The 17,890-nt window shown below is 44.0% G+C and overlaps 2 protein-coding genes across 22 annotated transcripts in view; one reads left to right on the top strand and one right to left on the bottom strand.

Annotated features, from left to right (window-relative positions):
• CACNB2 (calcium voltage-gated channel auxiliary subunit beta 2) overlaps nt 1-7,093 on the top strand; it is a 402,450-nt gene extending 395,357 nt beyond the window's left edge. Inside the window, exons 11-14 of the mRNA XM_073801728.1 lie at nt 2,458-2,609; nt 3,982-4,077; nt 5,087-5,272; nt 6,626-7,093. Coding sequence (XP_073657829.1) covers nt 2,458-2,609; nt 3,982-4,077; nt 5,087-5,272; nt 6,626-7,093 — 902 coding nt within the window. The remainder of the gene's footprint in view (nt 1-2,457; nt 2,610-3,981; nt 4,078-5,086; nt 5,273-6,625) is intronic.
• NSUN6 (NOP2/Sun RNA methyltransferase 6) overlaps nt 3,241-17,890 on the bottom strand; it is a 108,403-nt gene continuing 93,753 nt past the window's right edge. For 4 of the 21 annotated variants that reach the window (XM_073801726.1, XM_073801725.1, XM_073801708.1 and 1 more), the window contains 5 exons: nt 14,343-14,468; nt 11,613-12,706; nt 11,309-11,375; nt 10,017-10,330; nt 3,241-8,593 (listed from right to left, as the gene is read on the bottom strand). In XM_073801726.1, coding sequence (XP_073657827.1) covers nt 12,494-12,706; nt 14,343-14,468 — 339 coding nt within the window. In that variant the 3' untranslated portion in view covers nt 3,241-8,593; nt 10,017-10,330; nt 11,309-11,375; nt 11,613-12,493. Of the gene's footprint in view, nt 8,823-10,016; nt 10,331-11,308; nt 11,376-11,612; nt 12,707-14,308; nt 14,469-17,890 lie in introns of those variants that run through there. The other 17 variants (XM_073801721.1, XM_073801723.1, XM_073801722.1 and 14 more) reach the window with 17 other exon arrangements.

A 17,890-nucleotide genomic window follows, 5' to 3' on the forward strand; every position in this document is an offset into this window, starting at 1 on the left:
CAGTTTTCAGAGTACAGGTCTTTCACCTCCTTGGTTTTATTTATTCCTAGGTATTCTTTTTGATGCAATTTGTAAATAATAGTTTTCTTCCTTCCTCTTTCTGATAGTTCATTATTAGTTTATAGGACTGCAACAGATTTTTGTAAGCTAATTTTGTATCCTTCAACTTTACTGAATTTGTTTATTAGTTCTAATGGTCTTCTGGGGGAGTCTTTAAGAGTTTTCTGTACATACTATCATGTCATCTACAAACAGTGAGAGTTTTACTTCCTTTCCAATTTATATGCCTTTTATTTGTTTCTTGCCAAATTGCTCTGGCTAGGACTTTCAATACTATGTTGAAAGAAGCGGTGAGTGGGCATCCCTGTGTCGTTCCTGATCTTAGAGGAAAAGCTTTCAGCATTTCCATGGAGTGTGGTGTTGGCCGTAGACTAATCAAATTTCTTAATGCTTACAATAAATATTAACTTAGATCGGAACTTGACTGTTGGGGATCAGTGGCTGTGAAAACATTTATAGGGCACAGAGAAGCAAGGTTATATTGGAATAAAATTTTAAGGAGCATGAGAAAAGAGAGCAAATAAGAGTGTCAGTAATGTTTTAGAACACTGTTATGATTTCTAAAACTGTAGTTTAAGGAAATTCCAATATATATGAAGTAAAGAATGTTATAGGAAACCTCAGGTACTCATCACCTAGTTTCAACTATCATCTATTCATGGCCAATCTTGTTTCATTTCCAGTCTTCCCCCTGCCTTCCTCTCCTGTCTCTGAATTATTTTGAAGCTAATCCCAGACATCATATGTTGTTATCTGTAAATGTTTCAGTATGTATTTCTAAACATTGAAGACTCTTTTTATTTAAACCATATCGCCATTATCGCCAGACCTTAACAGTACATCCCAAATATCAGGTTGCCACTCAGCCACGTATCATTTCCCAGCTGTCATGTATTATACATATACACACATACATCTTATATATAAGCATTATATATATAAACATTTTATCCACTTACTTTATGCATTATAAATGTATCAATTACTATTTGTTTGAATCAGAATCCACATAAAGTCCATACATTGCGAATGTTTCCTAGGTTCTTAAATCTCTTAATCTCGTTTTCCATAGATCTTTTTTATTTCCTTGTAGTTTTTTGAAGAAACTGGGTCACTTATTCTGCAGGGTTTTCAGAGAGTGAATTTTGCTAACTGCATTACACGGGCGTAGTTTATATATGTCTGTTCCCTGTATTTCTTATAAACTGATAGATCCAGAAGCTTAATGGGTTTGTTTTTTTCTTTTAGCAAAACTATGTCATGGGTGGTAATGTGACCAAATATTATTTTAAAGCCAGTATCTCAAGTGGTTTGGGCCCTGATTTTAAAGACACCCAGGTTAAATGAAAGGCCTCTAGTCATAACATATTGTAAGGCAGACAATAGTGACTTGCCTTTTCTGGAATAATGTACTAGTTAAAATTATCTCCAGGAATCTTCTGCATGGATGCAAATGCATAAGAGGAATTAAATGGTATTCTGTAGGTCTAGGAATCTCATGGAATTGGCCCTTCATGACTGTGGTGGGCACTGTAAAATACGTATTATGCTTTATAGACCTATGATGTCTAGTAAAGTACTTTCTGGCTATTTAACTCTTATTTAAATTAAATTTCAAAAATTCATTCATTCATTCACATGTGCTACACTTCAGGAGCTCCACAGGCATATGGGGGTTGTGGCTACCGTACTGGACAGCAGTGGTACAGAAATGGAGAAGCAGATGAAATGCATGAAATTTCTTTGGCATTCAAGTAGATTTTTGGATGTTTCTATAGTTTGTATTCCTGTAATGCTGCCTCTAATATATAACCGCCCTTTTAAAGCATGAATGTTGCAGGGCGGTTCTTTTGTTGGTGGAAAATATGAGAAGTGTGTTTTTGGAGAAGTTTGTTGTAACACTCTTAAAATCTCTCCTGTTTTCTGTTGTAGTTCAGCTTGGTAATAAGCATCTCTAGACTCTCAATCATCTCCAGAAGGCATACCAATAGGTGGCATATAAACACAGAGGAGCCCGTGCAGTGACAGGAAGGCTGGTGATGGGTGCTAGGCTAGCGTGGTCAGAAACACACACAGGGAAGACCTCTCTTCAAGTTTCTATTTCACAACATTTTAATGAAATGACTTCATGGAGTGAAGTTTTATAGCACCAAAAACACGTCAGCACAGAGAGCCAGAAACGTTGACTCTCACAGACATTGTGTTAGATGTCTGGTTGAGAGAGGAATTCCCTAAATGCTAGAGGTATTATGAAGGAACGGCTCTCTCCAAAGGACACCTGTTACCAGCTCTCTTACCTGTAGACAGCAACCTCACCTACCTGAGTACCGTTTTACTTTGTCTCAATCTGGCTTAAAAATGCTGTAAAGTAATCAAACTCTGCTTAACCTTTTACAGCCGAAGTTCAGAGTGAAATTGAAAGGATTTTTGAACTTGCAAGAACATTGCAACTGGTGGTCCTTGATGCAGATACTATTAATCATCCAGCCCAGCTTAGTAAAACCTCTCTGGCCCCTATTATAGTGTATGTCAAGATTTCTTCTCCTAAGGTAAGTAGGGTGGTTACTGTTTGCTCTGTAATGGAACTAGTCTGCTTTCCAATTAGAAACGGGCTGTGTCTTTATCCATCACAAAGGGTCTGAAGAGAGACGTGGTAGCCGAGAATTGTTAAGATTCACATAAGCAAGCGTGATAAGTTTCATGGCTTAGGAGCGTGAGTGATTCCCAAAGTGGTCCATGGATTCCTGGTGGGGGAGGTTCTGAAACACTTTTTAGAGGGTCCATGAGGTCAGAACCATTTCCATGATTATTATCTAAGCATTATCTAATACTCAGACATCCTCCCCCTTTTTCACTGGTTTGACCTTTGCACCAGCGGTGCAGAAGCAGCACTGGGTGATGTCTAAGCAGGAATCAAGACCACAGTAGCAGTAGCAGCTGTGGCATTCTCCCTCCCCATGCACTCCCAGGTTAAAAAAAAAAAGCCACACAACCCAGTTTCACTTAAGAATGTCCTGATGTAGTAAAAATGCTTAAATTTTGACTCCAGTACAAACCTTTTTAATATTCTATGTAACGAAATGGGAAGTACACTTCAAGTTCTTTAGCTATGTACTCGAAGTCCGTTTTCTTGAGGGCAGGTACCAGTGTGTTCTTCAAGTCATAAACCAAAGTAGCCACTTTCGTCCTGGAACACCATTTTTATTGGAAAGAACAACTGACACGTCCTTCAAATTTCAGGACAGATCAATGGAATTTAACGTGACAGAGTAAGAAAAGTTCATTGAGTGATATGAGAGCTAGTCTTTAAAAAGCTACCACTTGTTTACTGTAGTATCAAAGAAAGATACCCACAATTATCTGAAAAGGCTACTAATTACGTATCTGTAGGGGACTGGATTTTCTTTGCCTGTTTCAAACAATACACCGCAGCAGATTCACTGTAGAAGCAGGGCACAGCAGCTGTCTTCTGTGGAGCCAGGCGGTAGAGAAACCTGCAAATAACTTAGCTATTTTATCAGAATGCATGACATGTTAACATATAAGAGGTTACTGGTCATTCTTAAATGAATTTTTCAGTTTTAGTTTCTAATATATAACTATTAGAGTTCACATAAAAAGCTCTTGGGAGTTCTCCACAGTGTTTAAAAACATAAATCATGAGACAGAGTTTGAGAACTGCTAGCCTTGAAAAAAGACAAGACTCAGAAACATCTCCACGCTGGTGACTTACGAAGCTTGCGACTGAGATTTATGTCAACGTGTTAATTTTGCTGACCATCTTGAAGATTGTTTTCTAGCGTAATCTATTTGTAAACCATCAGTGCTGCATGCAGAGGACACCGGAGAAAGGAACGAATAACGAACCTTGTTGTTCACCTGAGTGCAGATACCCCAGTTGAAGAATCTCGTCTTTTACAGGTTTTACAAAGGTTAATAAAATCTCGAGGGAAATCTCAAGCTAAACACCTCAATGTTCAGATGGTAGCAGCAGATAAGCTGGCTCAGTGCCCTCCGGTAAGTCTCTCTATGCAGTATAATCCACTTGAAGGCTTCACACCCACATTCTGTTAACAAAAACCAGACGGACAGGTAAACGCCTGTCCAGGGAGAACCCTGCCCATTAACGGTGGGTTTCCTCCCAAAGACGGGAACGGTAGAGTCTACCTCTTACCACGAGCACTTGTCTAGGTCATGGTCGTCGCTTACGAACAGCTACGGTGTGTTCCGTGGTGACCTCGCTTTGTTAATCTAACACCTCAGTAGTCATCTTCAATGAAACACAATCATTGTTTCAAAACTTTGGTTGAAAAGATGGCTGTTTGGGGTTGGTTTATTATTCACTTCTACTCAGGGAGCGAGTTGCTGGCTCTTCATTACCGTCTAAGAAATTGATCTAAGACCATTTCTAAAGCACTCAGTAACCAGATTCTGACACCTGAACACATCCCTACCGCGAATCCCCTGCTTTGCATACCACGCTTTCGGCCTGTATGCTTCCGGCTTTTGTTCTGGCTTTGTTGTTTTTAATGAAGGTGTATCAGAAGCCTTAAGAACTGGGCTCAGACCCACTTCTAATTGCCGGGAGCACATTACACTTGTAAGAACTCTGAACTACTATGAAGTCTGGGCCACATCCAGTCAGTGGCTTCGGCTTCCTCACATCCTCACCTTGCCTCAGTCGTTTCCAAGGTTCAGCTTTTCATAGTCTCTGGCTTATATTCTCATTTTCTTTTGTACATCTCGCCCCTAACATAGGATCAATTCCTTTTTTTTTCACTACGGGCAACTTTTCTCTGGTGCCCCTAGCAACTGTTATCACACCTGTTCACTCCTGGTCACTCACACAGCGAAGCGGTGAGGCCATAGCAGGCGGTCAGCCCCCGCGAAGAGAGGAGTCCGGCGCCACGGCAGGGATGCAGCACGCAGCCCTCGGGCACCCTTCGTGCTCCTGGCGTGCGGGAGGCCCGGGGGCAGCACGGGCAAGGTGCCGTAAGCACGCCGTCTGCACTGTCTGCCCCTGCAGGAGCTGTTCGACGTGATTCTGGACGAGAACCAGCTGGAGGACGCCTGCGAGCACCTCGCCGACTACCTGGAGGCCTACTGGAAGGCCGCCCACCCGCCTTGCAGCAGTGGCCCCGACCCTCTCCTCAGCCGGACCTTGGCCACCTCGACCCTGCCCATCAGCCCCGCTCTGGCCCCCAGCTCACAGGTGAGCAGCGCTCCCTCCTTCGCTCGCGCCACTGGGGTCCAGGGCTCCGGGGCGGTGCTCGTTCCAGTCGGGCAGCCCTGTCCAGAATGAGACAGAACACCGAGTACCTTAAGTGTCTCCAGCGTGAGCTGTGCGCCCGTAAGAGGAGTGTAAACAGCATCCTATGAAGTACCGTAAGTCCCCCATATACGAACGAGTTCCGTTCCGAGAAGGCATTCGTAAGTCCAGCACAGTTGGCCTAGGCTGCCCACTAACACAATCGGCTATATGGTACTGTACCGTGACAGGTTTATTATACTTTGCACACAAATAATACAGAAGAAACAAACAAAAGTTAAAACATTTTTAACCTTACAGTACAGTCCCTTGAAAAAGGACAGTCGTACCCGCTAGGTCACCACTGCTTTTACGCTCGCTTCCGACCATCCTGAGCTTGAAATAAAGATACGGTACCACCGTACCCTATACGGTAAAGAACACAAAAGCACAACCACTGGTAGAGGATGCACGCACGACAATGTACGCCAGACAAATGATCTAACTTAGTGATTTGACATGCGAAGCTATGTTTGCATCTTTTGGAAGTTCACAACCTGAAGGTCCGTATGTAGGGGACTTACTGTATTATAAACCGTAAAATCCACTCTCCCCATATTCTGTTCGGGCCAGGATAGAGGAACTTTCTATGTGGCCGGGAGCACAGACTGTGGACTCAGACTACCTGGGTTCAATTCCCTCTCCTCTCCACCCCTTCCCAGGGGTTTAATCTTGGATAAAATCCTTACCTGCCCTTTGCCTCAGGAATACTAACGACCCTACCTTGTGGGGCTGTCATGGGACTTTTCTCATGAGATTGGCTTACAGGGTTGTTGTATTTAATCAGTCAGTATACGTGACAGTCTCATAACACTGCTGGTCTCACAGTAAGTGCCACTTAAGCATTTGACATTTTATCATTTTTTCCCTTAAAGCCAACATCCTAAGAATTTTTAATCTTCCCACCTGTATCCGAGCAGAGGTGGTTAAGTGTCCACCCATGTGTAGACAGATCTCAGGGACCTATATCTATATTTGAACCACAAGAGAACATATGAAAGAATGCCCTCCCTCCTTCATTCATTTTTAAAAAATTTGTAAAGTTACTCTGTGCTGTTCTAGGCGCTTACAAATTAACAGAAAGTCCAATACAATGTAAATGCTACTGGATGTTACTGAATACATTAAGCACCCGAGCGAGGTCAGATTTCATTTCAGCACTTTAGAGACTGTGAAAAGGGACTAGACACTTGCCTTTGCGACAGTTCCCCAGACCCCGACCTTGGCTGAGGCCTGTGTTTGCTCCTTCGCCTCCAGGCTTCTCATGATTCGAGGACCGATCGCACGGCTGCCACCCATTCTGCTTCCCAAGCTGAAGAAGAACCCTGCCCAGACCCAGTCAAGAAACCCCAGCACCACAGCCATCGCAGCGGGGCCAGCCGCGGCCTCTCCAGGCAGGAGACCTTGGATTCAGAAACGCAGGAGAGTCGCGACTCCGCATACGCGGAGCCCAAGGAAGATTATTCCCACGAACATGCAGACCACTGCGCCCCGCACCGAGATCACAGCCACAGAGAGGAACCCCACGGGGGTGGGGAGCGCAGACACAGGGAGTCTCGGCACCGCTCCCGGGACCCGGATCGAGAGCAGGACCACAACGAGGGCGACAAACAGTGGAGCCGCCACAAATCCAAGGATCGCTGCTGTGACAGGGAGGGGGAAGGGGTGTCCAGGAGACGGCATGAGGCTGGGGACTGGAACAGGGAGGTTTACATCCGCCAGTGACTTTTGCCCTTTTGTGTCGTTGGTTTTCTTATTTTTAAGTAAGTCTTGTATACCACCACCCTCCAACTCAATCTTGGGGGTCTACATTGCAATCATATGTGATCTGTCTTGTATATTTTGTACTGCTGTTGCTTGGATAGCAACAGCAGGAAATAGAGTATCAATATACTTTTTATTTTCCTTTTGTAAGTAAGTGCTATATAAATTCGCCTGGAAAGGCTGCAGTCCTCTGGTTGTCTACTGCACTTTGAAAACGGTCTAGGATCGCTGCCACTTGAACAATATCATCTGTTGCCATCCAGGTGGCATCAGGATTTTAAGAAGCCTAGCTGATGTTTTCGAAAATGTGGTTGATGTATCCAGCGGGCCAGAATCAAGCGGCCCACGTAAAAAGTGGAACTTCTTGGTTCTCCCGACCTTTACTATGTAGGCGCCCGATTTGCATCGTCATCGTGGACCACTGTTTCTCGCTTGTACCTCTGGCTGACTGACTAAACCTGGGGACAGACTGTCTTGCCTTACGCCAAGGGGATCAAAGTCAGAATCTATTTTCTATGTACTAGCATCGTGTACTGTATAGACAGTTTGTAAATGTTATTTCTGCAAACACCTTCTTATGATAATTATATAATTATTATATATATATATATACACATATATATATATATATACACATGTATCAGTTTGATCGCACTATTTCAGAGTCTTAATGCCAAGCCAGCAGATCTGCTTTCTGAATTACAGGGACTAGAAATGCCCACCTTCAGGAAATTTGTAATAACGTCGTCTAGACACCTATTCCCGTTCTAGTAGAGAGTCTGTACATACTGTAAATACGTGTGACTGCCTGACTTGAAAAGGTTTGATTTCTGAATGTTCCTCCATCCCTGTACGTTAATCATTGTGACCATAAATTCTGGGAAATATAACCAAACTCCAAGGGTTGCTCCGCTCCGTGCCGTTCACACTGATTGTGACGGCCACGTCCTGCGTACCCAGTGTCTCAGGTCACGGCCCTGGAGTCTGGGAGCCGCGTGCACACGAGCCAGTGACGGGCGTGCACGCTGACAACAGCGGCGGCCAGCCCAGGGCCGAGGCGTCCACCTGCCTGGCTCCGCGGCTCGCTGCGCCGCTGTGGCCCGCCGAGCCGTCAGGGGCCAGGAGGGCACACGCCGCCAGAGGGGACGCCCCGGAGAGCTGCCCCCCGCTGGCTCCTGGAGAGGGGCCACACGGGCCACTGTGATGAGTGTTTCACTGGAAATGTCCGACGACCTCTCGTCTGAGAGAGAAGCGTTTACACAGATGCTCCCGACTCCCCCCATCTCCTCACCTCGCCTCGCCCGCCGTGCCCGTTGTGTTCCCCCCGCTCCGACACTTTCACTGTCCGTCACAACCTCGAAGTGCTTCTTATAACCAAAGCTTCTGCTCTTCGCAAGAAATCAGGGCAAAAGGAGGTGACTTGAAGTGAACGAGACGTTGAGGTTTTCCTGCGTCGGACACCTGCTCTGAGGGGAAGCCAGAAGATGCTGTGGCCCTGCGTCAGGGACACCGCCCAACGCGGCCCACGAGGTGGTGGTCACGCTGAGCCTGAAACCTTCCCTGTCTCTCCTAAGTGTCCGTCTGTCCAGTTAAGACTGGACAGGTAAGACAGACAGTATTAGGCGTGCAAGTACCTGGCACTTGAAGTCTGTCCCTGGAAAACGCCTGTCTTGACTGCCTACCTTCAGACCTGGACATTAAAAATTATTATTTTGTTAAATAAGCTATTTTTTGTTTCGCTTCTTTGATTATTCCAGGTTCTTGCCAAATATATCTTGGACCTTTATAAGTACAACTGTTTCACATCTAACTCCTTATTCCTCTCCCCCAAAGAAAACTCAGAGTTGTAAAAATGAGTTAACGTATATAGTGTTTTATCAGCTAATATAGGAACCATTTCCCTCAATCTCTTTGTTAATTAGCTCTGTGCTGTTGACATACCTTTATTTATTGAATATAAGAACAGTAGGCATAATATATAAATTTTTGATGTAAAATATTCACATCATTGGGAAACCGTATTCCAGCTAAAGTTACTTTTATAAAATACTTCCAGTCAGCTGTCCATCACGGTACCACATCAATGATCGCCAGCCCCGACCCTTCCTATACGAAGTTTCATCCCAGTTCATGGCTTTGGAATGTGTAAATTCTTGAAGTCTAACTGGTATGTATCTTCTTTGCTGCTACCATTAATCCCTTTCAAAGAATCACGCTAACGGATTCCATTTTTTAAATTCTGACCTGGACTCTTCGTTTCTCACTTTACTGTGAAACACACTAGTCCAAATCAGAGTATTCCGCAAAATCTCTGTTGCAGGATTTGACAAAAGAGCACGCTTATGTGAAAACTGTAGAGTGGGCATATGTGTAAACGGTGTGGACTAAATATGTAACTGAAGAAATAATCCCAAGGACAATGGGATATTCACTGAGTTGTGGAATGTAAAATTCTAGTCTTTTCACACAGCAAAGGTTTAATCTTAACAGACTCAGTCGTAGAATCATGATTGTTGTAGTTAACCTAGAAAATGCTGGAAAAGTTCTGAATAGTTCTGTGTCTTTCTCGTCACACCCATTTCAGCCTTTCCTCTGCTCTTTCTCTACTGCTCACTTAAGTTACTGTTACAAAAAGGTGCTGCTAAACGTAGGATGTCTTAGTTATTCTGTACTTTGGGACAATGCCACATTTTAACATGGTCTGCTCTGCATTCATGTTAAACCTTCAACTGTCAGCTACACTGAACTGTTCAACAAGCCTGGTTTAAAGTCATTCATTCATAGCAAACAAATAAAGAGCTGGCTTCTGCACTGTCTACTATTAGTCGTATTAAGTGCCATTTTAGGAGTGATTCTTACAGCTCAAAGTATGTTAAATACTCACCTGCACTTCGCGTGTGGGGCGCATCATCCTGGGGGGTGCTGCCCGTCACTGATGGGCTGTGGTCATCTCCCCACGACACCTGAAAAGTGACAGCTTCCGGCAGGTCAAAGGCCTCTGAAGGCCTGAGCACGGCAAAGCCAACTTTCTCCCACCTTCATCTTATATGGTCTGCAATTCTTGCCTCCGATTTTGAACTGTACTTTTCCTTTCTAAAATAAACCTGTCATCAGAATGGATCTTCAGTTCCTCGCCCTTTGCTCAGTGACACAATGCTGCTACTCCTGGATAATCTTACTAACACGTCAAGAGTCATGCTGTTGGAGAAAACAGGCAATCAGAGGGCTCTGGGTCAGTTGTTGAATCGTGTTATATTTTTAACTATTTGTACTTTACTGTTTAAAATGTGATACACGGTTTTGAAGTAAAATGTACTCACTGTTGAATTAAAATGCTTCTGTTTCACAGATACAACTATGGTAACATTAAATATGTTAAAAGAGAATATATTCATTCTCTTCCACATTTCCCTGATTTTTGTCCTTTTATCATATTTTTTCTTATATGTCTGTGTTCCTTAAGATTGAATGCTTTATTTTCCAATTTGTTTTATTTTTTGAAAGAAAAAAAACCCACTGAAAAATGTCTATGTTAAAGAAACAAATTTTAACAATATTTTTTATTTGTCCTTACTGTTTTCAATATGCAAATATTTTTCTTTTGTTTTGCCTGCATTGCTTGTATTTTGATATTTATTGGTATTAATCAAAACTTTACACATTTGCTACTAGGCTCCTTCCCTACCATTTCCATCCCAGCCTAGCACCTAAGGCTCTGCAGAGAGCATGAGAAGGGATGGATTTTGTGTATTTTTCAAAAACATATTGAAAGTTCAAGGAAGTATGCCGAGCCCTAGAAGCAGAAGTACCACAGGTCAACAGCGTTTCTCTTTAGGCAGATGACATCTACTGGCTATCAGGCAGAATGAGGGACGGAAAGAAGTCAGTCACATGTCTGAATCTTAGGGAGCCTGATGGGGTTTTTCCCTCGTTCAATAAGCGTGTAACAATGATCTGCTCTGAAGCTGTACAGAAAGCACAGTCCTGCCTCCAGAATGTTCCCAAGCCTGGGGGCAGCGGTCCAGGGCATGCCTCGTACCCTAGAGTGATGTGTCAAGTGCCGTGACAGGAGGAGACAGAGGCACGAGGGGTGTAGAGGGAGACACGCCCGACCCAGCCCCCGAGAAGGGTGTGCCAGAAAGGCTTCCTCAGAGCAGAGGCCTCTGAGGATCTCACCTGATCTGAGATGAGATGAGCATTCTTCAGGGATACAAGGAAGTTTCAAGAAGTTCCTAATGGAGACCTATGAAGGGAAAAAAATACATTAGGCAGTTGTCCGAGGCTCAGGCATTTTGAGGTGATTTGAATTAACAAAATAGATGTATTTAACACAACATGAGATAGCTTTTAAACTATGGCTGGGTATTTTAATCTATTTTATCTATAAAGCAGGTAGGATGAAAAGCAAGCCTACAGCTACACAGTTCATCTTAAAAAGGCCGCCCTCTTATATTGGCCGCCATGGGTGGTGTTTGGTCACCTCTGCAGTTTGGGGGATCTCAGGTCTGATGGTGAAGTGGTCTTGTTTCGTCTTGACCTAGTCACAGTTGCTTGGTCTGGGGAAGGTGTTCTGTGGAGCTGCTTCTGTTCAGAGGGAGAACACCAAGGCTCAGCTGTGAGCACCCGGCCACTTCCCAGCTCTCACAAGATGGTTTTCTCACCAATCACGTCTCTAGGAACTTGTATGTATTCCATTAGATGCTAAAAGGTACCCGAATTGTGCAATAGTCTCATTTTTAATCTACAGAGTTTAAAAAAATTCATTTTAGTTTTTAGTTTAAAATATGACAGAAGAAAAAACGTCAACATAGTGAAGGGAGACTGTTACTGGGAGTAGTCCAGAATTCATTTGAAAGAGGGTTGACTTACCAAATAGTAAACAGAAAAAGTCAGGTGAAATCCCCAGCTACGTTCCTGGCACTTGATAAATAAGTTATAGTTCCCACACCCTGAATTCTGAAGGAACTCAATAACGGAAAACGTGTTTTATAACCAAATTAAATACCACTAGTTTTATTCCTTTTGTTAAATCCACTTATTTTAACATTAAAAATGACTTGCATTCTTTACAAATTAAAACAAAGACCCCAAATGAAATGTTCCAGACATCTTCAGGCATCTCCTTTTCTTTATACTCTGCTAAATCCATAAAGGAAAAGTATTTTAGACACACAAGTGCCCCCCCTCCACCCCCCCGGCTACTTCCTCTGTGAAGTACAGTCTCTTGATTCCTGGTGGAACAGCCGGCAGCCTTTTCTGTTTCCTCAGCAACCACGGCATCAATCACGTGGCCTGACAACAGTTTTTGGTTTAAAAAAAAACGGAAAATGTTTGGAACTTTCATTTCTAAGGATCCTTCTCCTACGTGCTTCTGCATTTTACAAATTTTGCAATGAAAAAGCCTATACAATCCTTATTTGCGAGCCAACTCGTGTCTTCTATCCTGGCGTCTCTGAGAGAACCAGTGTCACTGTCCTGTGACGGCACCACACAGGGATCGAATCGCTGCAGCCGTTTCAGTTGCTCAGACGACAGGCCAGCTCCCAGCATCCCTTCTCCTCCAATCTGTGGGTCCTGCTCGGGGAGACAAATAAACACAAACATCCTCACGTTGGGAAGTCTGCCTGTGTACCATTTACGTAAAAGGACAAACTGAGCTGTAACTGCCACCAATTCCAGAAACAGAAAAATGAGTAAATACCTTTTATTTTTGTGAAATGGACATGCTGCTCTTCCGGGTAGTAAAGTGGGAGGGTGGTAACATGCAGCCACTTGACGACTGAGTCCCTAGGATGGCCCTTATGCTTATCAAGGCCCACGACATGCAGGAGACCTGGGCTCCACACTTAGAAGCACGTGGATTCACATCACAGCTCTGCCACAGCTTAGCTGTGCGACTTTAGGAAAGTAACTTACCTTACCTGCTTCCTCATCTATGAAACAGGTGAAATACTCTGATCTGAGGCTTAAATAAGTAGGGTGGTATCGGGCCTGGCACAGAGTGGGCACTTAGCAAGTGGAACATTATTATCAGTTACAGCAGGAGATGAAAACCCAGCTTTATTTGTCAGACTCCCCAAAACTGACAGGAGTTTCTTGGGCATCTGAAGATGCCTCTCTCTGGCCCACACCTATTGGATGATAAAAGTTCTCTTTTTTTGTTGTTGTTTTTAAATGTACTAGAATATTAAAAGAGACGAGAAAACTAAGGCTGCCTCGATTAGTTTAGAGGAATACAGAATCATAAGGAACTGAGTGATCTGTGCAAACCACTACTACAAAAGATGCATAAGCCTAACTTAAGTCACCATTTCACAAATGCTTGTGTTACTGAAGATATATGTTCTTAGGTTTATATCTGAAAACCTGTTGTTTATTAACCCATGTGTGGGGGGGGGAGTTCCATCTCTTTTAGGTAGATACTGAGTGTATATGTATATACACACACATCAAATTCAAGTGAATTCTCAAGTCTCCTTTTCATCTACAATGCACTTATCTTAATTTCTGAGTCTAGAAACCATCTCTAGATTGCCTTCTGTCTGTATATTCCAATTACTTACTAGAATTCTGTACTGGAAGAACTGACATTAGATGTTCAGTTTATCTGAATGAATGTGAGCATTACCACAGATTTAAACCTAATCTCAAACATCATGGGCTAAAAAATCTAGTCAATAAATATAGTTTTAATAAAAACCAGAACGGAAAGACAGTGCTAGGTAAAATAAAGTACAAGACACCTTTTGAAATGTCCCCTATCTTATATAAGGATCCAGAAGGAAGCAATAATCCTGAACCATTTCCCCCCTTGGCTAGTCTTCTGACATCCCAGTTATTAAAGCCTCTTTGGGCTTTGGTGTGATATTAGAAAACTGCTCAACATTTGCCCTATCAGGAAAGTTATAGGACCGAGGGGTGGAGGAAGGGTTTTAGAAACAAAATTCTGAGTAACACGAACAAGAGCCACAAGTCAAATAAACATGTGACAGAAAACCCCTGAGCTCTGTGGCATCTTAACACAACCGCAGACAGCGATGGCCTGGAAACACTGGGTCAGGATGGGAAATCCTCTAAGGGCGGTCTGGAACAGCTCTCATTAGAGAAACCTTGTGCACCGCGTCTCTTCACATCACCCTCTGTGTTTATCAACATGCTTAAGTTTCCACGACTTACCGGATCACCCAGAGACAACGGCAATGGCCCTCACCTGGCGCTGAAGCTGAAGGTGAGGAAATGTCTTGAGGGCCCAGGCGACCTGTTCTTCATTCTCTGCTAGGGTGACAGTGCACGTGCTATACACCAGCACGCCCCCCGGCTTCAGCAGCTCCACTGCCTAAAGACAGGTGTGATCGATGATGAGTATCGCAAGAGCAAGTGAACATTTTTAATATAATGTATATAAACAAATATATACGTGAAATACATCTATAAGTGAAACGATTCTCACAGAACATCTACTGCATGAAGATGCAGAAGACCTCAGACTTCTAGAAGGGCCAGAAAACCTCCACATAACCAGCCAGGACAGAAGAAAAAAAGAGAGAGAGAGAAAGGAATCAGGACTGGACCTGCGGCCCTGAGAGGGAGCTGTGCAGAAGGAAAGTTTCCTGCAACTGCCAGTATGGGGGGGTGGGGCGCTGGGTGCTGAAGCTTGGGCTTCAGAGACAGTCCCGGGAAAGGACCAGGCTTGGCTGTGTGAAGACACCTTGAGGAGGCTGGAGAAGGGCAACTGAGGCTGCACTCAGAAGAAGCCTGGGCCCATGAGAGACGGCAAGGCACCACCGTTGGGGGGAGGTGGGAAAACCACAGGGGCGTCTCTCCCTACACGCGCTCCAAGGCAGCAGGACACAGCCTACACAAGCACTGGGGGCGGGCACGAGCCGACACCACCATCATGGGCTCCAGAGGCAGGCACAGGCCACTACCAGCACTAAGAGACCCACGAGCGGGCTCCCGTCGCCACCCCCGCTATCCCCGGGAGCACGCGGGCCGCTGCCACCACTGGGAGACGTGGGAGAGGGTGCCAACGGCTGCCCCAGCCGTACCGGGAGTACACACAGGCCACCGCACCTGCACAGCCCGTATCAAGTGGATAACGGCCAGCACACACTGAGGAGAGAGGCAGCAAGCATCCAGACTACACAGCCCTTGATTCCAGACGAGATGGAGGAGTAGAGGGACCTGACCTCACCTCCTCTCACAGAAACACCAACATCACACCGAAATGCTGAACCACCAACAAAAACAGATCAGAGCCTACCAAAAAAGACAGTTTGCTACAATATATCCACAGACAAAGAAAAAGCCACAACAAGACAGTAGGAGGGACGCTTTCACAATATAAGCAAATCCCATATCCGCCAGGTGGGCAACCCACAAAATGGAAAATAATTACAGTGCAAGGTTCTCCCACAAGAGTTAAAGTTCTGGGCCCCTGGTCAGGCTCCCCAGCCTGAGGGTCTGGCACAAGAGGAGGAACCTCCAGAGCATTTGGCTTTGAAGACCAGCAGGGCTTAAGTGCAGGACCTCCATAGGACGAGGGGAAACAAAGACTCCAGTCTTGGAAGGTGCACACAAGATTTCACATGCACTGGGACCCAGCGCAAAGCAGTGACTCCGTAGACACCTGGGCTAGACCTACCTGTGGGTTTTGGAGGGTCTCCTGGGGAGGCATGGGTTGACTGTGGCTCACTATGGGAGCAAGGTCACTGGTGGCAGAGGTCCCAGGGAATACTGATTGGCCTGAGTTCTCCAGGAGGTCGCCATTTTGGCACCAAGACCGAGGCCTACCCAACAACCTATAGGCTCCAGTGCTAGAACACCTCAGACCATACAACCAGTGAGACAGGAACACAGCCCCAACCATCAGCAAACAGGCTGCCTAAAGCCATACTGAGCTCACAGCCACATCTAAACACACCACTTGACATGAACCTGCCCACCAGAGGGACGAGACCCAGCTCCACCCACCAGTGGGCAGGCACCTCCCCCCAGGAAGCCTGCACAAGCCCCAGGACCAACCTCATCCACCAGGGGGCAGACACCAGGAGCGAGAGGAGCCACAGTCCTGCGGCCTGAGAAACAGAGACACAAACACATACAGTCAGACAAAATGAGACAGCAGAGAAATATGTTCCAGAAGAAGGAACAAGATAAGAACCAAAAAGAAAAACTAAGTGAAGTGGAGACAGGCAATCTACCTGAGAAAGAATTTACAGTAACAATAGTAGAGATGATCCAAGATCTCGGAAAAAGAACGGAGGCATAGACCAAGAAGACAAGAAGAAATGTTTAACAAAGAGCTAGAAGATTTAAAGGACAAACAGAGATGAACAATACAATAACTGCAATGAAAACTACACTAGAAGGAATCAATAACAGAAAAAATGAGGCAGAAGAACAAAATAAGTGACAGTGGTAGAAATCACTGCCACAGAACAGAATAAAGAAAAAAGAATGAAAGGAAATTAGGACAATTTCAGAGACCTCTGGGACAACATTAAATGTCCATAAATGAAATGGACAACATTAAATGAACCAACGTTCACATTATAGGGGTCTGAGAAGGAGAAGAGAGAGGGAAAGGGCCTGAGAAAATATCTGAAGAGATTATAGCCAAAAACTTCCCTGACGTGAGAAAGGAAACACTCACTCAAGTCCAGGAAGCGCTGAGAGTCCCATACAAGATTAACCCAAGGAGGAACATGCCAAGACACACATTAATCAAACTGACAAAAATTAAAGACAAAGTAAAAATATTAAAAGGAAGAAATAACATAGAAAGGAATCCCCATAAGGTTATCAGCAGATTTTTCAGCAGAAACTCTGCAAGTCAGAAGGGAGAGGCACAATATATTTAAAGTGATGAAAGGGAAAAACCTACTACAAGAATACTTTACCCAGCAATGCCCTCATTCAGATACAACATTCAGATTTGATGGAGAAATCAAAAGCTTCAGAGACAAGCAAAGGCTAAGAGAATTCAGCACCACCAGACCACCTTTACAACAAATGCTAAAGGAAATTCTCTAGACAGAAAAGAAAAGGCTACAAGTAGAAATAAGAAAATTACAAATGGAAAATCTCACGGGCATAGGCAAACTTAAAGTAATGGCAGGAAATCATCCACACACAAATATGATATGAGAAGAGGAGAGTAGAAATGCAGGATATTGGAAATGTACTGGAAATTAAGAGACCAGCAACTTAAAACAACCTTGTATATATATAAACTGCTGTATCAGAACCTCACAGGAACCACAAACCAAAAATCTACAATAGACACACACAAAAAAGAAAAAGCAATCCAAACACAACACGAAAGATAGCCATCAAATCACAAGAGAACAAAAGAGGAAGGGAAGAAAAAAGACCTACAAAAACAAATCCAAAACAATTAACAAAAATGGCAATAAGAACACATTATCGATAATTACCTTAAATGTAAATGGATTAAGTACTCCAACCAAAAGACACAGACTGGCTGAATGGATACAAAAACAAAACTGATATATATGCTGTCTACAAGAGAACCACCTCAGATCTAAGGACATATACAGACTGAAAGTGAGAGGATGGAAAAAGGTATTCCATGTAAATGGAAATCAAAAGAAAGCTGGAGTAGCAATACTTTTTGCTACTTTTGTCATAACAGACAAAATAGACTTTAAAATAAAGACTGTTACAAGAGACAAAGAAGGACACTACATAATGATCAAGGGATCAATCCAAGAAGAAGATATAACAACTGTAAAT

Source organism: Tursiops truncatus, chromosome 2, assembly GCF_011762595.2.
Source record: "Tursiops truncatus isolate mTurTru1 chromosome 2, mTurTru1.mat.Y, whole genome shotgun sequence".
Lineage (NCBI taxonomy): Eukaryota > Metazoa > Chordata > Mammalia > Artiodactyla > Delphinidae > Tursiops > Tursiops truncatus.